The sequence below is a fragment of the Rhinopithecus bieti genome, unplaced genomic scaffold (assembly GCF_001698545.2).
Source record: "Rhinopithecus bieti isolate Rb0 unplaced genomic scaffold, ASM169854v2 scaffold_947, whole genome shotgun sequence".
NCBI classification, from domain to species: domain Eukaryota; kingdom Metazoa; phylum Chordata; class Mammalia; order Primates; family Cercopithecidae; genus Rhinopithecus; species Rhinopithecus bieti.
The window spans coordinates 6713429-6738103 of record NW_016803664.1 but is presented as its reverse complement, the minus strand read 5'-3'; the positions used below and the strand labels follow the sequence as shown (position 1 = coordinate 6738103).

The following is a 24675-nucleotide window of genomic DNA, read 5'->3' as shown; positions in this document are numbered from 1 at the left end:
TTTTTTTTTTTTTTTTTTAATGAAAACTGTTTTCATGTTCCAGGGTTTTACCCATCTTCAAGTGAAATGATCTTTCAGGAATTAGGCCCAACATGTCTCTCTACATAAATAAGATTGATAAATAAGACTGAAGTACTGAAAGTTTTTTGAGAGTATGTTTTTTGAGTTAATTGAATTTATTGTCTCCAAATTGGTTTTCACACTTCTCTAGTGCAGTCTGTGTTCTGTTAATTACATTTATGAAACTCGTGTCTCACATCCAAAGAATATAATACAGATAGATAACTAGGCTCCCAGATAGACAGCTAATTATAGACAGATTTTTATAAAAGATCAGAAACTAACCTACTCACAAACAATATTTAAAACATTAAAATCACATAATTTATTTTTCTCATTTGTCATTTCTACTATGTGCATATTATTGAGAAAAATAATGATATTTCATTGGTCTAGCTTCATGTACTTTCTAGGATTTTTTTAAATATGAAACTTTACAAATTGAATTGTCTTATTCTCTGTTAACTTAGATGATGAACTATTAGCAATTTTGAACTCTCTTCTGGAAAGAATAACTTTAATAAAAGAAAGTGTATTAATGTAGCATATTAATTTAATAAAAGAAAGCGTAGCAATTTTGAACTCACTTCTGAAAAGAATAACTTTAATAAAAGAAAGCATATTAATATAAATTACAAGTTTCTAATGAATTCTCTTTTCCTATTATTGTAAGCCTTTTTGAAGTTAGCACTCTTTATATTCAGGGGCTAAATCTCACGAACAGTTTGTTATCTTTGTTCATTTATATTAAAGTAAATTTTTTTTTCTTTTTTTATTTCCTTAAATATTTTAATCGGAAATCTTTCTGGTTGTGTGATTGGCGTTATCTCCAAGGCAACTTTGAAACAGCCTGACCTAGAAGCTTCTATAAATATGTTTTTCTTAGAAAATATGAGGGAAACAAGACAGGTGGCAGGGAATTAAGGACCTAACATCTGTGCAATGTCACTGGGCGTGTGACCCCTTTGAAACCCAGAATCTTTCACATGGAGAGGGAGGGATGCAGAACAGATTGTTGTCAAGGTCAGCTTAACCCTCGAAGACAAGTCACCTATAGCTAAGTCCATGGAGTCTTCTTTACATGTCCTCTTTTCCAAAATCAAATTCCCTCCCCAAATATGAGCAAAAGTGTATAGGAAGCTTGTTTATAGTAGAACTTTGATTGATGATTACTTTTTTATTTCTCTTTTCAGACGTTGAAATCTCATTTTTGGCATTAGCCCAAGCTTTTGACATGAATGTCTGTCGCTCTCTTAAAATGTTTCTGTTCCATTTTAGAACTTGCAGTTCTTTCATTTTTATTGTTTTTTATATTTTGGGTGTCAATGATATTACCATATAGTTGGTGTAAAATAAATATTATATATAAATATAGCCTATGATAAAATCAATACCTAGAAATATGGTAAAAACGAAATATGCTCTGTTTAGTGTGTTATTTTTGTAGTATGCAATAAGCATTGTGGTCAAGATCATTGGTATATGAAGTTAATCCATTTATGTGTCCCAGATTAGTCACTTTCTAGCTTTGTGATTTTCTGCAGCTTACCTGCATCAAACGTCATGTTTTGCATTTCTAAAATGAAGAGAATATTGTTTCCTTCATAAGGTGTTTCCAAGGATTAGATAAGACAATGTTCATAAAGTGACCAATAAAATTGGTGCTTAATAAATCTTACCCATTACTTTAAATGTCCCCTGTTATGGCAAACATCCTCAGGGCATAAAGTCATGCAGTTGGAATTGAGGCACCTTGATACTTCCAAGTCAGCTCTTCAGTTATAAGAGTGTATCTCCCATTAAGGACTAGGCTAATTTTTTGGAAGACCAAGACTCAGGTGTTTTAGTTCTTTTGAACCATTTAAGACATCTTGTCTCCAAGCAGCTGATTGGTATTATAGCAAAGAAAAGAACAAACATAATGAGAAAAATGTTTGGACACAAAGATGTAGTATTAGATACCGAAAAAGTATAAATAGTGATAGTAGAACCTAGGAAAGATAAATTCCAATGCTACAAACTATGTACTTATAATTATTAGGCATGAATATCCATTTATAACTTTCCTTGTTGTTGGCTCTCAGGTGGTACAAGCATTTACACTGTATACTTCTTATTGCAGTAACTGACATCACCCTCCAAAAGACTGAAAGTTTGGAACATTAAGGTTTAATAAATTTGCTTATTGTAAATGTGTAGCCTATTTGTGTGACCTTCTGTGTACTGTCTTCTCTGTGCCACAATGTCTCTGTATTAATAAGGCAATTAGAATAAATTATAAATTATAAATTATTATATCAGGTAAAAGCTCTGAAAGTTTTCTGTATTTTTATGTAGAACAAGGTATGGTGTTCTTTTAAAATCGTTTCTTCATATATTCATTCTCATCATTTTATATGTTGACTTTTTGTTGCAAATCTCAATTCATACTGTGTTACCTTCAAAATTAAAGATGACATAATGGTTAACACATTACAAACCCATTTTTTTCTATCATGATCATAATGAAAATAGACAAAATTATTGCGTTCTTAATGCATGCTAAGTGTTTTGCTGAATATATTTTATCAGATATAAATGCAAAGCAACTATTAGTCTTTTTATTTAAAAAATAATGGCTAAAGAGGTTAAATAACTTGCTTAAGAATAACAAATGGCAGAGCAAGAATTCAACCAAAGTTTAATAAGGACCCTGTGAATGTCAAACGCTACTCAGAGTATCTAGGGCTTATTATTGCATCCTTTCTAGATTGTACTCCTCTTCACATTCTCTATTCATTTCTTCCCTATGTTTATAGGTGCCGCTTTAAATATGAACACACTTTACCTAACTGATACCATCACTTCTCATGATTCACCTCAAACAGCTTTGATGATGATGATGATGATGATGATGATGATGATGATGATGATGATGATGATTTTTGAGACAGAGTCTCGCTGTGTCACCTAGGCTGGAGTGCAGTGGTACGATCTCCACTCACTGCAACCTCTGCCTCCTGAGTTCAGGCAATTCTCCTGCCTCAACCTTCCAAGTAGCGGGGACTACAGGCGCACACCACCACACCTGGCTAATTTTTGTATTTTTAGTAGAGATGGGGTTTCACCATGTTGACCAAACTGGTCTCAAACTCCTGACCTTAGGTGATCCACCTGCCTAGGTCTCCCAAAGTGCCAGGATTACAGGTGTGAACCACCGGGCCCAGCCTATTTTGTTTTTTATACTGCAGTAATTACTTAAAATCTTTTCAAGTAAAGAATGATAGCATTGGCCGGGCGCGGTGGCTCAAGCCTGTAATTCCAGCACTTTGGGAGGCCGAGGTGGGCGGATCACGAGGTCAGGAGATCGAGACCATCCTGGCTAACATGGTGAAACCCTGTCTCTACTAAAAATACAAAAAAATTAGCCGAGCGTGGTGGCGGGCGCTTGTAGTCTCAGCTACTCCGGAGGCTGAGGCAGGAGAATGGCGTGAACCTGGGAGGCGGAGCTTGTAGTGAGCCGAGATCGCGCCACTGCACTCCAGCCTGGTGGACAGAGCAAGACTACGTCTCAAAAAAAAAAAAAAGAAAGAAAGAAAGAGTGATAGCATTATCTTAAAATTAATTGATTGCACAGAATGAGACATCATAGCCTTATTTTTTATAATTTTATATTTTAGTGTCCCATAGAGAAACAGATAGAAAGTTATTTATCTCTTAATAGTACAGCTTTAAGTTTATAATAGGGATGATTCATCCAATGACGAGTTTAAAGTGCACCTGGTGATGTCAGCAAGTTATATCGGCTATTTTGAAATTGTGGGGAATTGTGAGCTAGACTTCAAAGAGTAATTAAAGTTATGGTAAAGAAATGGGCATATATATTTCATGCATGAGTAGGGAATTTTCTGTCTGTTCAGGACTGTACTCTTTTAAAATTTTTAAATTTTACTTTTTTAATTGACAAATAAAATTGTATATATTTATGGTGCATAAAATGGTGTTTCACCACACGTTCTCACTCATAGGTGGGAACTGAGCAATGGGATCACTTGGACTCGGGAAGGGGAACATCACACACCGGGGCCTATTATGGGAAGTGGTGAGGGATTGCACTGGGAGTTATACCTGATGTAAATGATGAGTTGATGGGTGCTGACGAGTTGATGGGTGCAGCACACCAACATGGCACAAGTATACATATGTAACAAACCTGCATGTTATGCACATGTACCCTAAAACTTAAAGTATAACAAAAAAACTTAAAAAAAAAAAGATTTAAAAAAATAGTGTTTCAGTGTATGTATACGTTGTAGAATGGATAGATCAAGCTATTTATGTAATGCATTTAGCATATGCATTACTTTACCAAACTAATTTTGTGTGTGTTGGTGAGAACACTTAAAATCTACTACTTAGCAATTTTCAAATATACAACATATTGTTACTAACTATAGTATCCACGATGTATGATAGATCTCTTGAACTTATTCTCCTGTCTAACTGAAATTTTGTGTCCTTTAATCAATACTTCCTAATCCCTCCAACCTCTAGCCTCTGGTAACTCTGGTAACTGCCATTTTACTCTCTGCTTCTGAGTTTGATCTTTTTTTTTTTTTTTTTTTCCGAAATGGAGTCTCACTCTGTCACCCAGGCTGGAGTGCAATGGCATGATCTCAGCTCAATGCAAGCTCTGCCTCCTGAGTTCAAGTGATTCTCCTGCCTCAGCCTCTCCAGTAGCTGGGATTACAGGTGCTTACCACCATGTCCAGCTAATTTTTTTTTTATTTTTTTGTAGAGATGGAGTTTTGCCATGTTGGCCAAGCTAGTCTTGAACACCTGACCTCAGGTGATCCACCCGCCTCGGCCTCCCAAAGTGCTGGAATTACAGGCGTGAGCCACCGCTCCCAGCCAAGTTTGACTTTTTAAAACTGCACATTATAAGTTAGATCGTGCATTATTTATCTTTCTGTGCCTGGCTTTTTTCTTTTAACTTAATATCCTCTAGGGCCATCCATATTTTTACGAGTAACAAGATTCCCTTCTTTTTAAAGGCTGAATAGTATTCCATTGTGTTTATATGCCATGTTATCTTTATCCACACATCCGTTGATGGACACTTAGGTTAATTTCTTGGCTATTGTTAATGCTGCATTGAGTATGGGAGTGAAGACATCTCTTCAGCATATTGATTTCATATCCTTTGAATATATACCTCATAGTGGAATTACTGGATTATATGGTAGTTCTATTTTTTAAATTATTGAGGTGCTGTCACACTATTTTCCATAATGGCTGTAGTAATTTACATTTCCACCAGCAGTGTACCAGGGTTCCCTTTTCTCCACATCCTCACCACTTACCTTTTGTGTTTTAGATAATAGTTGTTCTAACAAGTGTGAAGTGATATTATAGTCTTAATTTCCATTTTCCTGATGATTAGTTATGTTGAACATTTTTTCATACACCTGTTGGCAATTTGTACATCTACTGTTGACAAATGTCTATTCAGGTCCTTTGTCCATTTTTTAATCAGTTTATTTGTTTTCTTGCTGTTGAGTTGTTTGTGTCTTATATATTTTACATATTAACCCATTATCAGATGTATGGTTTGCAAATATATTCTCTCATTCTCTAGGTTGTCTCTTCACTCTGTTGATTGTTTCCTTTTTTGAGCAGAAGCTTTTAATTTTCATGTAATCTCATCCGTCTATTTTTGCTTTTGTTGCCTGATCTTTTGGGTGTCATATTTAAAAATTCGTTGCTCAGACCAATATCAAGGAGCTTTCTCCCCATGTTTTCTTCTAGTAGTTTTACAGTTTTAAATCTTACATTTAAGTCTTTAATCTATTTTGAGGTGATTTTTATATGTGGTGTGATATGAATGTCTAATTTCATCCTTCTGCATGTGAATATCCAGTTTTTCTGGCACCATTTACTGAAGAGACTCTCTTTTTCCTCATTATGTATTCTTGGCATCTTTGTTGAACACTAGTTGACCATAAATATATGCATTTGTTTCTAGGCTCTCAATTATCTTCTATTGGTCTATGAATCTGATAATATGCCAGTAACTCTGCTGTTTTGATTACTATACCTTTGTAATAGAATTTGAAATCAGATAGTGTGATGCTTTCAGCTTTGTTGTCTTTGCTCAAGATTGCTTTAGCTGTTTGAGATTCCATATAAATTTTAGTATTTCGTGGTTCCATACAGATTTTAGTATTGTTTTTCTATTTCTGTGAAAAAAATGCTGTTAGAATTTTGGTAGGGATTGAATAGAATCTGTAGATCACTTTCAATAGTATGAACTTAATTAAACAACATTAATTCTTCCAATCCATGAACAAAGTATAGATTTCTATTTATTTGTGTTGTCTTCAATTTCTTTTATCAATGTTTTATAGAATTCAATGTACATATCTTTCATCTCTTTGCTCAAATTTATTCCTTTTGTTGTTATTGTGAATTAGATGATTTTCTGGATTCTTTTCATACACTCTGTTGTTAATGTATTGAAATACTACTGATTTTGTATGTTGATTCTGTATCCTGCAACTTTACTAAATTTGTTTATTAGCAGAACTGTATTCTTAATCATCTCAATTATATTCACCATAAATAATAAAACAAGAATAAACTTGCTTCACTGTAAAATACTTGTAATCTAAAGAATCAATTCATATGTTTGTATTTGCTACAAATGGATTTTCTAAACTACAACAATATAAAGGCCAATTTAACATTTTTATAGAGACATTATTCTTAAGAGGGTAGAATTGCATGAATTCTCAGTTTTGGAGAAGATCTTGTATGATAATGGTTTAGATTAAATATTGGCCAATTCTCTCAAATTCTTGTGTGAGATCTTTAGAAGTTAATTACTTAAAAGTCTGGTAACAGGTGTATTGTTTTGTTTTATATTCTGTATTTAAAAGAAACTTTGAATGCATTTTTAATTAACCTCTGTAGACATATACAAGTTGTACATGGTCCTTTCAACCATTTTCCTACATTGTACCAGAATTATTAGAACAAAACTCGATATCCCATGCAAAATTTAAAAGTTGGACCTTTACCTTACACCGTATGCAAAACTTAACTCAAAATGGATCAAAGACCTAAATGTAAGAGCTAAAGCTATGAAACTCTTAGAGAAAATTGTAGGAGAAAAACCTTCATGACATTGGATTTGCCAACAATTTTTTTGGATATGACACAAAAGCACAAGCAACAAAAGAAAAAATAAGTACAATGAACCTCGTCAAAATTAAAAATCTTTTGAGCATCAAAGACACAATCAAGAGAGTAAAAATATGGACTAGGCACGTGGCTCATGCCTGTAATCCCAGCACTTTGGGAGGCAGAGGTGGGAGAATCACTTAAGGCAAGGAGTTTGAGATCAGCCTGGGCAACATAGCAAGACCTTGTCTCTACAAAAAGAAAAATTAGTGAAAAGATAACCTATAGAATAGGAGAAAATATTTGCAAATCATACATCTAGTAAGGGGTTAATATCCGGAATATATAAAGAACTTCTGTAGCTTAACAACAACAAAAAAATCAAAGAAGATATAAAAATGACCAATAGCACATAGAAAGACACTCAACATTACTCCTCATTAGAGAAATACAAATCAAACCACCATGAAATAGTACTTCACACCCACTAAAATGACTATTATAAAAACAAAACAAACAAACAAAAAATGGAAAGTAACAAGTGTTGGCCAGGATATAGAGAAGTTGGAACTCATGTAGGTTGCTGGTGGGAATGTAAAATGGCACAGTAGCTGGGGAAAACAGTTTTGTGATTCCTTGCACAATTAAACATAGAATTGCCGTATGATCTAGCAATTTAACTTCTCAGTATATACCAAAAAGAATTGAAAGCAGGTACTCAAACAGATACTTACAATGTTTATAGCAGCATTATTCAAAATAACCAAAAGGTGGAAACAACACAAATGTCCATCAACAGATAAATATATAAACAAAAAGTAGCCTGTACTACAATGCAATGTTACACAGCCTTAAAAATGTAATGAAATTCTGACGCATGCCACAACATGGATGAACCTTGAAAACTAAGAGAAATAAGCTAGATCCAAAAGCACAAATATTGAATGGTTCCACTTACATGAAATAATTAGAATAGGTAAATTCATAGGGAAGGACAGTAGAGTAGCGGTTACCAGGTGCTGGAGGAGAGGAGGAATGGATAGTTTTGGGGTACAGAGTTCTGTTTGAGATGATCAGGAGTTCTGAAAATGGTCACACAACATTATGGTTAATGCCACTGAATTGTTCCCTTAAGAATTTTTTAAGCAGTAAATTTCATGTTGTGTGTATTTTACCACAGTTTTAAAAACATCATTATTCCATTAAAAAAAAAAAAAAAAAATAGAGACCCCTGAACATACAATGTGGACAGATTTTATTTTAAATCTTATGGTTTAAGTATCAAGTTATTGTTAATTACTTCTCCTAAGTATATAAACCTAATACCCAGTAAAATGATGTCTAGTTATGTGGTTGCAGTATATTAACCAAAGAGGACTCATTGTTTTGAAGCAATAGTAATTATAACTAATGTTTACTGGGTACCTAGTGTGTACCTGACACTGTTTATGTTCTTCAACAATTTTAGCTCTTTAATTTTACATCAATACTATTAGATACTTGTTTTAGCAATTTTATAGATGAGGACACTGAAGTTCAGAGAAGTTAAGTTACTCTTCTGAGTCACACAGCTAAATAGATAAGGATTGAAGACTTAGTTCTAACATAAAGTGACTAACTTCTATGCTTGTCATTTTAACCAGTTTGAAATTTCATCCATATTTGCTTTGAGATACTTGAAAAATCATAGACTATTTTATATAGTTTTGTAAGAATTGTAAAGCTTAGAAATGTAAAATTTTATGTGGGGATCTGAGATTTCCCCCTGTATAACAGGATAATAAATATCAGATCAGAAGATCTCAGTTGGCCGGGTGCGGTGGCTCACACCTGTAGTCCCTGCACTTTGGGAGGCTGCGGCAAGCAGATCACCTGAGGTCAGGAGTTCGAGAGCAGCCTGGTCAACATGGTGAAACCCTGTCTCTACTAAAAATACAAAAATTAGCCAGGCTTGGTGGCGGGCACCTGTAATTCCAGCTATTGGGGAGGCTGAGGAAGGAGAATTGCTTGAACCCAGGAGGCAGAGGTTGCAGTGAGCCAAGATCGCACCACTGCACTACAGCCTGAGTGACAGAGCGAGACCCCGTCTCAAAAAAAAAAGAAAGAAAGAAATGAAATGAAAAGAAAAGAAAAAAAGATCTCAGTTGTTATGTTTGGGGTCTGAACATATATAATGTTCATTGCTTGACTCTAGTCTGCCTTTTTGGTTGTTTGATCTCAATGTTAGTGCATCTGATTTTTTTTAAAGTAATTCAATCAGTAGACATTTATCGCATACCTGCTTTATGGATATACTCTTCCAAGCCCTGGAATACAGTGATGGACAAGTCAGAACTGACATTGTAGTAGTTGAGGGAGGAGGGGATGGATAATGAGTAAGTGAACAAAGAAACCCAGCAAATCATTTTTGTTCTAGTGCTATGAAGAAAACAGGGTGATATTTGGTGAGTAACTAGGGGCTGATGACTGACTTAGAGGGTGATCGGGGATGGTTGCTATGATGTTTCAGGAGAAGAAACCTAAATGTTGAGAAGATCTGTGAGTAGAGATTCCACTCAGTGTAAACAATGGGTACAACCCTGAGAAAATGTGGCTTCAATGAGGAGCAGAACAAAGGCCAGTGTGGCATGAAACATCCAAAGTCCTGGGGTGCAAGGATATGAAATAACACATGAGATGGATGTGGCCCAGAGCTCAAAGGCCTTGTAGGCCAGAAAGAGGAATTTAGATACTATGCTATGTGTTCTAGGAAGGCGTTGGAAGATTTAAAGATCGAAAATATGAAATAATCCGATTTCATTTTACAAAGCTGTCACTTGCTGCAGTGTGGCACGGGATTATAGGAGGGCAGAATGGAAGTGGAGGAAAATGGATATGGGAGGAGTCAAAGAAAAAAATGACAATGATTTGGGCATAGGTGAGAGCAGTAGAGGAGAAAGCTTATGTTTCATCTTCAAAAGGTAAATTGGACTTTTAAAAATGACTGAACTCTACACATATATTGCAAAAGTACAAAGAATTGAACATTCAGAGCTTTAGGAAGATACATAGTTTTTAAAAGAAGGGGATTCCTGCTCTTTGAAGTGGACCAGTGTTACTAGAGCTGATTCGCAGTCAAAAGACAGTCTCTTATGCTGCTTTCCATAGTGAAAAAACCTTCCCTCTTTAGCATGAAACTCTCCTATTCTTAGTGGCAACTGGAGATAATATTGAAAAGAAAAAATAATAACTTCACAGAATAAATCATAGAAAGTAAGACATTTTACAATGATGAAAATATATAGAAATTCTGATTGTTATTTTAGGATATCAAATAACACCACAAAATCTTCCAAAAGCACATCTGAACTCTGAACTCATTAATAGCCTCTATTAATTTTTTTTCTGTTCTGTAGGAAAGTAGACTCTTTAGTTCAGAAAAACCCAGGAAAAGGAATTTATCTGACTTTTCTGTCTTTTCTCCATGTTTCAACATTCCCAAAAGTGATTTAAACCTCAAATTAAGGTGATTCTGTCATCTGGGTGGCAAAGATTATGATCTATGACATCTTATCTTGCACGCATGCATTCAATTATTCATTTTTGGTGTGACTTCTTTTTTTTTTTGAGACAGAATCTCACTGTGTCCCCCAGACTGGAATGCAGTAGCATGATCTCTGCTCACTGCAACCTCCACCTTCCGGGGTCAAGCGATTCTCCTACCTCAGCCTCCCAAGTAGCTGGGATTACAGGCATGCGCCACCACACCCAGCTGATTTTTGTATATTTGGTAGAGACGGGGTTTCACCATGAGGGCCAGGCTGTTCTTGAACTCCTGGCCTCAAGTGATCCACCCGCCTTGGCCTCCCAAAGTGCTTGGATTACAGGCATGAGCCACCATGCCCAGGCTTTTGTGTGACTTCTGTGTGAAAATAACTCTTATAAGCATTTGGTAACCAAAATAGAGAGTTATTGTACAGTCCTTTGAATAAGCCCTCTTTAATTTGTTGTAATGGGTAAATTTATAGGATCGTGACCACACAGCTTCATTTCTAATCACCAACCCCATACCTTGCCTGTTCTCTTTCACAAACCAATACACTGTGGTGCTAGCTGAAAACATTTCTAATCATAGACTAATCTGCAGCTGGTGACTTCATGGCAAGATATTTGTGGTCTGACTGGAGATTGACCACATCCTGTGGTTAAATGTTGTTATTATTTTTTTGAAGACTCTTTGAAGTGTCTTAACTGTTTTCATTTGATGTTTCAACTGACTTATTTGTAGTAATAGCCAAGCATTTATGCTTTGAAAATTTGAATTGATATCCTTTATGTATCACATGGATATCTGTTGTATCTGGTGATGTACTATTACATTTTGTATTTTCCGGGTTTTTTTTTAATTAAGGGACCATCGTATTCCTCATCTAATATAGGCTCTAATACTTGGACACTTGGTATATACTTGTTAAAAGAATAAATGTGCAGATGACTAGAAGAATAGGAGTTTTAAATCCTCCTTTTAAAGAAAAATGTTAATAATAAAAAATACCTGTAGTTCCACTTCCCTGTTTTAACTGATTTCATATTGCATCTTACCTTTCACATACTGTTTAATTCAACTAATGTTGATTGAGCTGCTAATATGTCTCAGGCAATGTGTTAGGCTCATGTTAGGTTCAAGGGATACCAAATATGAGTAAGACATGGTCCTTGCTTTTCCTTATCTTGAGGTTTAGTAGGAGATAATGGGTATATAAGCAGATGGTCTCAGTGTGAAATTTAAATCAAACAAGCACAGTATGCTATGAAAGCACAGTGGGTGGATTTCAGAGAAGTATTTCTGGAGGAAACTTGGGCTCCTTCTTGAAGAATGTATAAGCTCATGGAAAATTAAATCAAGATTGCCTAGCTAGGCATTACCAGCAAGGAATTACATTAAAAATGCATGGTGAAATAGGCAACTAACCAAACTTCAAGGTAATTGGTGTGGAATTAAAAAGGTAGAGATCTCAGTAAGAGTGTGCCAGGTTATAGAGGTCCATGCATGTCATGGTAAGGGCCTGAAACTATGTACTCTAGGCCAATCAATGTTAGCTTTCCAAAGAGGAGGTCACTGATACCTTGAAACTGAGCTTTAAGTATGTGTATGCAGAAGAACCTAGTAAAATTGCTCCAGTATAAAGAACTCTTAATATAGGAAACATTTTATAAATGGAAAAGTAGATATTTAATAGTCACAATTGAGAGTTTAAAAGAAACTAGTTATCTCCATCAAGAGTCTTTATTTCATAGATTCTCTAAGGATTTTTTAAATTCTAGGTTAGCTTCCTTCAACACTATCGCAGTCTGTAATATTTTTCACTAAGTTCCCCCTCCACCTTTTCCAAAACTTCCTACCATTAAAATTTGCTTAAGTGAAACTGGGACAACAAGAAGTATATTTGGGTGGGATAGGATACTGTGCCGAAGTTATTTATTTGTACTATTCTTACCGCAATAGTTTAGTACAGATACACTCCAGACTTGAATATTGTGACTAAATAGTCTCCAGGTGATCAACTAAAAAGAATTGTATTCTGTCATCACTTCTCCTCCCATTGATCCCAAGAAGTATCTCCAAGAAAATCACCTTTCCTTCTCCAACATTAGAAATCAGTGGGATGGCACCATCCACCAAACTACCCATTAAACCACTATCTTAGAATTGGAAACACTGAAACATCCTTGTTTCCTTCTTACGGTCCAGCAAAATGGTTCGGTACCTTGGCAGCACACCCTTCCCTATAGAACCAGAGGGAGGGAGTGGGGAAAATACAGGAAGAACCAAAAGTGAGGATTTTATGAGAGACAAAGTGAAAGAAAGCTCTCAATGAAAGAAAACCCCCACATTAGGCTTTCAGTACCCAGATCCAGAGTGCCTATGTATGCTTTCCATTTGCCATTGTTTGCAGCCTGGTTTGCATTGTAGTAACTTAACATTAGTCAGTAATGATGCCTACAGATATTGTGTTTATTATATGTGTAAGAATGCATTTTATTTTGTTTTTATTTTTTGAGACAGAGTTTTGCTTTTGTCACCCAGGCTGGAGTGCAATGTTGTGATCTCGGCTCACTGCAACCTCCACCTCACAGGTTCAAGCAATTCTACTGCCTCAGCCTCCTGAACAGCTGAGATTACAGGCACCCACCACTATACCCAGCTAGTTTTTGTATTTTTAATAGAGACGGGGTTTCACCATGTTGGCTAGCCTGGTCTCGAACTCCTGACTGCATCTGCCTGCCTTGGCCTCCCAAAGAGCTGGGATGTGTGAGCAACTGTGCGCAGCCAGATGCATTTTATTTTTAAGTGCACAGCTAAAGATTATCTTGTCATATTGTTGAAAAGTGACAGAGCTACTACTAAGTGTGAATAAAGAGCTTGTAGTTTTGCAGGCATTCATTAAATTAAATAAAGCCATATATGCCTATGAACATAATAATCTGTTTTTTAGAAAACAATTTATTGAACCAAACTATTAAAGCAAGTTTCAGCAAATTAGTTGCCTAACATTTGCACATAAAAAGCAACAAATAGTTTTTGATTCAATGAACAATTGATTATTAAAATCAAGCACATTTGTCTTACTGAACTGTTATAATTATTAAAAATGGAAGCAATGTAAGGCTGTATAGATCTTTGTAGGCAGCAATTAAGTATAAATCTGTTGCTCTTTCTTTTATATGTTAGCCTGAAAAAGAAAAAAGCATGCACTTAGAGATCACATGGGGAAATTTGATAATTCAGATAATTTGACAGATGATAAGCTGTCTCAAATCCCTTTAAGAAGATAGTATAGTATAAGTAACACACAAATATATGAGTAAGTGAATAATTTTTAAATTGACAATAATTTGAATGATCTAGACTTACCTCAATCTCTGTATTCTAAATAGGCAATGTGCTAAGAAAATGAGTATAAATAAGATTTTAGATAATTACTTAACATAGTAATTTGCATGTGGGATGCCTCTGCTTAGCTGTTTCTTAATGGAGCTCTGGCAGAATTTCTAATTTGTAAAGGAGGCAAATAAGACTTTATCACCCTTTACTTAAAAGAAATGTATTTTCATTTCCTTAGAAAAATATTCCAAAATTTAGAAATATGGCTATTCAGACTAGTGCTCTCTTTTCAAATTAAATTGAATTATGCAGCTTTACTGTGATGCTTATTTTTTAATTCATTGAACATTTCATATCCAGTAAAAAGTCAGCTAAAATTACTAGAGCAAATCAGGCTTTTTTTGAACGCTTACTAAGTGGGTGTGTATGCTTGTGTGTACACGTGTATGCATGCACACATACAATAAACCATTCAGTAATATTCCAGAGACCCAACTATAATGCCAGTAAAAGAATAAGAAATCTGTTGTCTGATGATATTTGTAGTACATGGCAACAGAACACTCAAGCTGAAGCATGAAGAACTTGTGAAGATGGATGTTAAACCTAAAAACAATTACTAAGTCACTTCTTAGCTGTCGACAAAATCAAAAGGTTGGGAATAAAACCAGCAATAGCTCTTGATTTTTTTAAAAAAATGATATTACTATCTTAGACATCCCTTCAGAAAGCATTGTTTCTGTTAAGCCTGTGTGGAGATTAATCTGGCATTATCTTTTTAAAAATGTCTAGATTGACTTAAGCCTTTATTCAGATAAATGGGAAAATGTTATGTAACTAGAAATGAGCTACTAGTTTTCACTGTAAAAGCACAGTCACTAGAGCATATCAAAAAGCATGTTGAGCACATTTGGGAGAAGGTGACTTTTTGTTTGTTTTTAAGAGACAGAGTCTAGTACTTTCTCCCAGGCTGGAGTGCAGTGCGGTGATCGTAGGTCACTACAACCTCTACCCTCTGAGCTCAAGCAGTCCTTCTCCCTAAGCCTCTTGAGTGGCTGAGATTACAGGCATGCCCCGGCATGTCCAGCTAATTTTTAAATTTTTTATAGATATACAACTCACTATGTTGTCCAGACTGGTCTTAAATTCCTGGGCTCAAGTGATCCTCCTGCCTTGGCCTCCCAAAATGCTGAGGTCACAAACCTGAGCCACCACACCTGGCTTGTAAGTCCCTGTAGTAATAAAATATATCCTGAATAATGTGAGGAATGAGAGGAAAGTTAGAGACCAAATAAGGGGAAATTGAGATTCCTGTTTCCAACTCTTTTATTCCTTTTTTCTCCCCTCTTTCCAGTTGAACTCCTGTTTCTTCCTAGGTGTTCATGTCCCACATTTCTTCCTGGCCAACTCTTCCTCATTTATGTAAGGTCCTCCTTGGATAGCACCTCCTCTGTGAAAGTTTCTCTGACCCACAGAAGGAATTCATTATTCTCTCCTCTCTTTTCCCTTAGCCTTTATGAGACTATTATTTCCTCTTCATTTTTTGCTTATCCTTTGTATGGAGTAACTTCCTGAATCTATATAGCAGTGGTGTGGAGCCCTCTAGGAAGCATAGGAAATAGGAGAAATAGCAAGAATTCTTCATAAACTGCAATAAGTGACAAGATGCAGCAAGACACCCAGCCTTCCTGGCTGACATGGGGCACTGATTGGTGTAATGTTCCAGTGTGGATGTTACTGTGTATTCATCAGTGAGTCTGCATAGATAGAGTCTACATATGTCCCATTTGTGCTAATTCTTCTTCCTTTCATCATGCCAAAAAGGTAAGTATTGGGTGAAACTTTTTTACTTACAAGTATACATATTTCCTCTGTAAATGGGATAATTCCTGAGTCTAGGATTTGCTGGGTCTTAAGGATTGTGACTTTAAAAATAGACCTATGCTTTAGTTAAAGCATGTTCCACAGGAACATAATTTTTTATTTATGTTTCTGTTTTCTCCACTAGACTAGATGCTTGATAGAAGTTACAACTTGATTCTTTATATTCCTGTCCATTAGCATGGGCAAAGCTCACACATATAATGAATACAGTTGAATAATGTTTGTAAAATTTGTATATAAATGACACTGCTTAATGACAAAGTTTAACTCTCCATGAAGTTATTCGTATTTTCAGGAAAAAAAATGCAGTGAGAACAAATGAGTCACCCACTGGAGAACTTGGTACGGGATGTCCTGGTATCCTCAAAACAAGAAGGATCATTTAAATAGCTTGCAGCCACCTGTAGCTTGAGCTCTCCTTTGTAAACATCTACACACTCACAGGGATCAACAGTAACAGTATCTCCTCTCCAGTAGAGGATCTGTTGGTCTTCTGAGTACTGAAGACTGATAAATGATAGAATCTCTTCTTGTCTGACATCTTTGAAACCCCCAATGTTCCAGAACCTGGAAAACCTGTTGTCGTGTAGGGGCGTATCAACAAATCAGTAGCTTCACTCATCTGTCACTTCTATTTCAGGATTCTTTCTGGAGTATTGATGATTAGAAATATGTTAGAATCTGAACTTTGGAGTATAAATTCACCCATTATCTACAGTAGCTTTCCTACTTTCATAACAAGATCTACACATTTTGTGGCTAAATGCTCATTTTTCTGATGACCAAAGCTAACTTTTAGATGAATTACTGATATACAGAAATGATTTCATCCCAATTAACATGTGAAACACAATTTAACTGTGATGATGTTTTCAGTCAAAGGCAGTTGCCTTGGCATTAACAGTGAAATCTTACCTGCACAGGAAGGCTCAGCCTAACCCTGGCAGAATTCCTAGGCTGTATCAGTACATGTGACATTAATAATATGTAGCTTATCAGGTGATGATACTCAGTTAGTAACATTCATCAGTGGGCCAATGGCAGATATTTTTTAACGTGATTATAATTTTTCTCTAAGGATTACCCAAGCATAATAAATAAGAAAATATGAGCAAAAATTGTGATAATACAAGGGATTTTTAAATGGCAATGATTTTAACATATAGATAAATACAAATAATCATGTCTATATTATATTGTTTGAAACTTAGTCTAGTGAATGACAAGTGATAGCATAGGTATTGAGAGTTTAATTTATCTTTTATTCAGCAAAACTTCTGATAGGCTTACTGAATTCCAATAGTTAATACATAATTCCTCTGTGTACTCAAATTGTTTCTAATTAGATGGACTTCTCTATTCTTTTAAAAATGTATTTTGTAAATATTCTTGTTATCTTTAGAATATCTGTGGTGCTTGTAAAACCATATACAGTGATTTCTTTCATTTCCTTTGTGTTTTTTTTAATGCACAGTAGAGTATATAGGTCAGATGCCTTTTGAAATGCCTGATATGTTAGAAATCCTCCATTCACCTCTTTAAATGAGTATTTGCTTTATTTATTTATTTATTTGTTTGTTTTTGAAACAGGGTCTCGTTCTGTCATCTAGGCTTGAGTGCAGTGGCATGATCATGGCTCTCTGCAGCCTCAATCTCACAGACTCAAGGGATCCTCCCACTTCAGCTTCCTGGATAGCTGGGACTATAGGTTCATACCACCCCGCCTGGCAGGCTCTCATTATGTTACCTAGGTTGTTCTTGAACTCCCAGGCTCAAGCAGTCCTCCCATCTCAGCCTCCCAAAGTGCAGGGAGTATAGGCGTGAGCCACCACACCCAGCAAAATCAGTATTTTATAAGTGAAATTACATATATATACACACATAACCTAATAGTATATGTGTCTGTGTGTGTGTGTGTGTGTGTGTGTGTCTGTATGTATTACAGTTGTTCCTCGCTATCCACAGAAGATTGATTCGAGGACCCTCTCGGATAACAAAATCTGCAGATACTGAAGTCTCTGATATAAAATGGCATAATACTGTATTTGCCTATAACCTATGCACATCCTCCGGTATACTTAAATATTTTTAATTGTTATTTGTTTATTTTTGAATACTGTATTTTTGATCCTCAGTTGGTTGAATCTGTCATGTGAAATCCTCATATACAGAGGGCCAACTGTATATATAATTTAATGATAGCGAATTACTAAAAATATTGGGGCCATAAGAAAAATTATTGATAGCAAATTACTAAAAAAATTTGGACCAATAAAGATTAGTGACTTCAAGAATTAAAAGACTATACATATATGAAAATTAACTCTTAAAATGTGACTTGGTTATTCAGTTAGCTTGGATAGATGAAGCAGAAAGTTAAATGGTGATTATGAAAACAGAATTTTTGTATATGTGGTTTAACTACGTTGTGAGTTACATGAGTGTGTTATTTCTCCTTTTGTCTCACTACTTTAATGGGAGATTATTGTTGCCCAACTCTGGGTCTAGTGTGTAATCAACTCTTTTCAGCCAGATTCTTTACCTCCAAAAGAGTGTCTTACATCTTTGGGTCTGGGCCCAGGTTCAACTCCAAGAACTATACATCTCAGGAACCAAAGGTTATGCTTGGCAGGGAAGCCTAATGCCCCAACAAGGCACTCACTAATCTATCTGAGTGGACTATTAGTGTTTTTCTATTTTAAAAATTTGTTTTATATATGCACAGGTACTCTAGCATCAGCTGTTGTGTCTTCCAAAGAGTTGAGTGCATTATTACATCAACTCACCCATGCTCATAATATACGTGTATGTGCCAAGTGGAATTTTGGGAAGCTAAGGGTAGGACTGGTGCAAAACTGTGCAATTACAAATTATAGGCTTCTGAAGAGGTAATCTGACTCCGTAAACCAGCCTCAAATCAAAAAAGATAAGTACTATGGTAAGACATAAGAGCTAGTCTCCAAAACACAGCTTGCACAGCCCTAAATTCATTATTAATATTTCCATAAGGACACAGAAAGGATGCTATAAATGACTCTTATCTCACAGACACTGCAGAAAGACCACTTACTTTCAAATTTGACATTCTACTTCTCCATGAGTGTTCTTGGGAATTCCTGGAAGAGAGACGAGCATGTGGAAAGGCCCTGGGGCAAGAAGGAGCTTGCTATGCTTGAGGAAGTGGAGGAAGGCCATCACAACTAGACCTAGACAGACAGGGGCCTCAATTGGGAGATAGGTGGGATACAAATTAAGCAGAGACATGAAGGTCATGTCAGGAGCTGGCCTAAAAAATCAGTGTACAGCTGTTGAAGAGCTTCATGCAGACATGTGACAAAATTGGATGTACATTTACAGCTATTTTGTGGAGAGTTGATGCGGGGCAGGGGCAGGGGGGCCAAGATAGGAAATGGGGCCCGTTAGGAGTTATTGCAGTGGTACATGTGAGAGATAGCAGAGACTTAGGCTGGTGACATTGTAGTGGAGATAGTAGTCCTGATTCAAGTCCTGTTTTGGAGATACAATCAGCAAGATTTAGTTAGAGATCAGTAGATACATAATAGAAAAGGTGATTGGGCCTCTTCACCTTCAGGTACTAGCTCAAATAACAGGTCAAACCAGAAAATCATGAACTGGTGCTTATCGTTTCATTCACCCATTTAATTAATCACTTATTCACTCGGAAAACAATTATTAAGCTCTTTCTGTGTGCCAGGCACTGTGTAAGGTGCTGAAGAGACAATGTCCCATTATCATTCATGTGCTCTGCCTGACAGACCCTTACACCAGTGGTTGGCTTGATTTACTTTATGTCTTAGAACATGGTGCTAAGGAGACCTACATTTTTCATTGTATCCCCATAGATTTTGTTCATTTAGACACATGGTTCCCTTCAGGGGTCCTTAGGGAGCCCCTGGGGTAACTAGGAATGGATGGAGTTGGCACACTGGTTGGCACACTGACAAGGTAGTGCTGCCGCACCTAGGACGGGGCCTGGTGTTGAAGTCTTGCCATATATAGGACAGCTGCACACTCATAATGTAGAATCATCCAGCCAAGACACCCAGTAACACTCCTACTAATGAGCCCTGATCAGCTTCACACTGACCAGTGACTACTCTCCTGCCCCCACCAGTAGTCAAACTGTCTGACTTTAATCAATGATTAAAGGGCATGTAAGTGGGAATTCTTTATGTCTGTATTCTTCCCAGTCTTTTTGCATGATCCTTTGGGCTATTCCAAGCCCCTTGTCTTACCCTGCTCTGCTCCCCAAATTGTGTACAAGGGGCAAGCTAGTAGGGCAGCACAGGCAAGAAAAAAACTAGTCCTTTTCCTTTCTTTTGTGTGTGTTCTTGGGAAATGTCTTTAATCTCCATTACTTTCGTTTCCTTGTCTGTAAAACAGAAATAGCACTAGTATCTACTTCATAGGGTTGCTGTGTTACAATCTCTAGAGCACTTAGAACAGCGCTTGGTCTTGGCACATTTTCTTAGTCTTTTGGGCTGCTTAACAGAATACCATAGCCTGGGTGGCTTGAACAACAGACATTTCTCACAGTCCTGAAGGCTGGAAGTCTGAGATCAGCGTGCCAGCGTGGTCTGGTTTTGGCGAGGGCTCTTTCCTGGACTGCAGTCTACTGACTTTTTCTTATATTTCTACATGAAGAAAAGAGAGGGGAGAGCTCTCTGGAGTCCCTTTGGTAAGGGCACCAAATGAGGGCTCCACCCTCATGACCTGATTACCTCCCACAGGCCCCACCTCCTAATATCAGCACTTTAGGAGTTAGGATTTTAACCTGTTAATTGAGGAGGAGGCACAAATATCCAGGTAGTTACACACACAATAAGCACCCAATGAATATTTGTTGTTATTGTTATTGTTCAACAAGTGGAAGACAGTGTGTTGGATGACCATGCAGGTGACACAGATGAATATGTCACCATTACAATTTCTGCCTTCATCACTAAATGAAGACATACCAATTGCTTAAATGCAAGGCAGCATGAGATATGTTTTTTGACAAACAAAAATCTGGTGGTGATTCTTTGCTTAACTGCTTAATGAACCTTTGTTACCTCTGCTCAGAGACTTGGATTTCAGGTCTGGCAATTTCATCTCACTAGGCTTGTTCTTCAGCTTTAAGTTAATTTCCCAGGGGAAATTACTCATTTTTCCAGGAGTTAGTCCCAGTCCTACCTTAGCAAGATTGCCTCCTACTTGTGCATTAACTAGGTGCCTCTCTTGGTTCCTGTTTTGCGTCGGCTCCAAACTGAAGTTCCTAGCTTTCCCCCACCACCTTGAGCACTGCTTTTAATCTCCAAGTCAGGGCTATTCCTTGGGTTAATGTGGCACTATTTTTTTTTTTAAAGCCCAGTCTTTGACTCTACTTGCTGCTCAACCTCATGGTCAAAGATCTGTTACTGATGAAATTTTATGAATGTTGTATTCTGGATGAAACTAATTTTAACCATTTCTGATGTGAGTTACAAATTGTGCACTAGAAACAAAAGAACAATTTATTATACAGGGTAATACAGTGTGAATCAACATCACTATAAATAACAACAATAACACAAATATTTATCTTTCTGATATGTAGTCTCGTCTTTTCATGTTCTAGAGTTATCTTTTTTTTTCCTTGTGAGCCCTAATGTTCTGGAGATTCATAAATGGTAATTAATGCTTCAAATTTATAATTGATATGCTTCATATCACAGTAGAACTCTGACATCAGTTTATTCACAAAATCTCTAATTAGTTAACAGTTTATTCATGAAACTGATTTAATTTGGGCACTATATGAAATTTCACACAACACACTAAAATTTTCAAAATATGTAATAACTATGGCTTAACTTTGTGGTCTATTAAACAGCAATGTGAGTATAGAAATATGTTAAAGTTAGAAAATTCAGTAGCTTCTCTTCAAGACATTGAAATCTATTATAACTGCCATTTTTTCTTTTTCAGACATTTATCATACATATAGAAGAAATGATAAAATGGTTTCATTTGTGTAAAGATATTTTAAATATTGGGAAAATGAATGCTAGGAGAGAGAATGTTGTCAGACACAGTTAACTACATAATCTAAAACTCAACATGAAACTCTACACCCCTCAAATTTGTCTAAAGCTATTATGATTTATTGAAAACTACCAGAATGCTAGTCCCCCTGACTTTTAAGTATTCTTCTTTAAATATGAACCCCTTAGGAAATAAAACCTATTGCCATGTATAACTAAACTTTGGTATGTGTATGATTTTTTTTGAGCTCAGGTAAAGTCCAGACTTACAGTAAATTAAATGGATAGCATGATTCTCTAACTGGGTTAATTCATTTAATCATTACTTCAAGAGTCATTAATTAAGCAAATATGTATTAATGCTAGGTTAGATGCTAACATAACAAAGATCAGTAAGTTGATAGCCCAGTGATCCAGGATCTGGTATTTCTCATAGGGCAAATAATATATTTAAGGAGCCTATAAATAGCAGCAATTTTATTAATGTCAGTAGACTTTAATCAATGTTTATTAAACATTTTAACAATCCCAAATTGTCTAATATATGTAGATTTTCTAGGCACTTATGGTCAAAAACAAGGATAACTATGAGTACATATTGTATCTATAATACATTAGTCACATTCAAAGGAAGAAATCTCACAAAAATTGTTATCACTATACAAGCAACAGATTTGTTGAAAGTGTTTTTTGTCTAATTATTTTGCTTTGTAATTTATGTAAGGTACATTGTGTGATAGCCTTATTATAGATTCTAATTGAAATAAATAGCTATGCTATTAAATGGAATTATGTACATGTAACCATGATTTTTAGAACATGCCTATATGAAGATTTATATGATAATTTTAGGTAAACATTTTATATGTAAAAATAATAGAATTGGAAATAATGACTGACATGAAAGGACTTGGAAGTATCCAGAATGCAATTAAGAGAGGCAGAATTTGCATAAATATTCAAATATATTTATAATTTTTAGTATCCCATCTTTTCCTTTTGGGAAGGAGAATAAGGGAGAGAATACTAACTGGTGATCTCTAAAACATGCTATCCTTTGATGATGTTTCAGAACTTAATAAAGCAAAAAAGCAAACAAGTGAACAAAAAGAAAAACTAATTTAGCATCCTTTTATCTCACTCTATAGTGTTCATACATGAAGCTCTATCCCTTTACTTGATGCTTTTCCAAATGACTCATGCCTTCTAAACTGGAAAGACTGGCAATGTCATTATTGGAAAATCTGCACTGTGGAGTGGTTGAGGGTATGAGCTGTGGAGTCGATGGCCTGCCTGTGTCACTAAAGACTGTGTGATCTTGGGCAAGTTACTTAACTTCTCTGGGCCTCCATTTTCTCATCAATAAACTGTCAGGGGAATTGCTCAGCGGGCAATTGTGGGGATTTATGAGTTAATATAATGCTTAGTACACTGTGTGGTTTATTGTAAGAACTCAGGAAATGTTAGCTCATACAAGGTTAAATCCCAAAAATGAAATATCCTTTTAAAATCAAGCCAGATCATAGCAGAAGAAGAAATGGTTGATAAATGAGAAAATGGTCTACCTTACTAATAACCAAGAAATGCATATTAACGTGAATTTTCCACAATTGAATAGGTGTTTATTTATTAATAATAACTATTATTAATGATTTGGGCCTGTGGGCACCTTCACAATGTTGGAGGTACATCCATTTTGGAAGGCAATTTGCCCTGTCTGCTCTACAAAATTTTAAATGTGGGTACTCTTTCACCCAGTAATTTTACCTGTAAGAATTTCTCTTGTAGAAATACCCTCTAATATGCACATATATGTGTGTGCACTCATGTATGTACACACATGCATATCTCTATTGATTGCTGTGTTACATTAAATTAGGGGAAAATGCTTCTGATATGACATGGTGCCCATAATTTAATGTAAAATGACAAATATAATTAGCTTAATTATTTACATATAGTACATGATCCCACTTTTATGGGAAAAGTATCTATTTTATGTGTGTGTTTTCAAGGGGAAAATGTATATTTAAGGATGCACACGTGCAAAAATAGCAAAAGGAGACACAGAAGGATACAGCCTGCAAACTCATACTCAATAGCTATGATGTGTGTCATCTCCTTTCATTCAGAAAATGTTTCTAAATTGTGCCAAAATTTTGTCAGGTATCAATTAATATTTGAAAAATTGAAATGAAAACCATTTTCTGTAAAAGATATTGCCTAATATATTTATATTTATGGCATACAGAAAATTGTGACCTCATGTGTCTAATGATAGACAAATAAAAAAGATTAAAATGTTTAGTATAATATAGATTTGACTTATGAAAACTGTCTCATGTTTTAAAATGTTTTGAGTTTTTTAAATCATCTAAGAAAAAATCTATATGGACACATTTGCAAATCTATTGATACTTATTTTTTTCTTCTTTTTAAATGCGATTATCTTTTTTTATCTTCCCAGAGTTACTGGAGGTGAACTGTTTGAAGACATAGTAGCAAGAGAATACTACAGTGAAGCTGATGCCAGGTAAGTGACTTGCCCTGGGCAAGATACAAGACTCAACATTCAAATAATACTTTTTCAGTATATTTCTTTACCAATGCATATTTGTACAAACAAATGTTCTAAGGATCTCCAGGATGATCCTTAGGAAAAAAAAAAAAAAAAAAAAA

General features: G+C 35.7%; 1 protein-coding gene across 33 annotated transcripts in view; it reads left to right on the top strand.

The window, feature by feature from the left end:
- Nucleotides 1-24675, top strand: part of CAMK2D (calcium/calmodulin dependent protein kinase II delta) — a 329629-nt gene that overhangs the window by 203996 nt on the left and 100958 nt on the right. For all 33 annotated transcript variants that reach the window (XM_017847937.1, XM_017847851.1, XM_017847773.1 and 30 more), the window contains exon 5: nucleotides 24464-24529. In XM_017847937.1, coding sequence (XP_017703426.1) covers nucleotides 24464-24529 — 66 coding nt within the window. The remainder of the gene's footprint in view (nucleotides 1-24463; nucleotides 24530-24675) is intronic.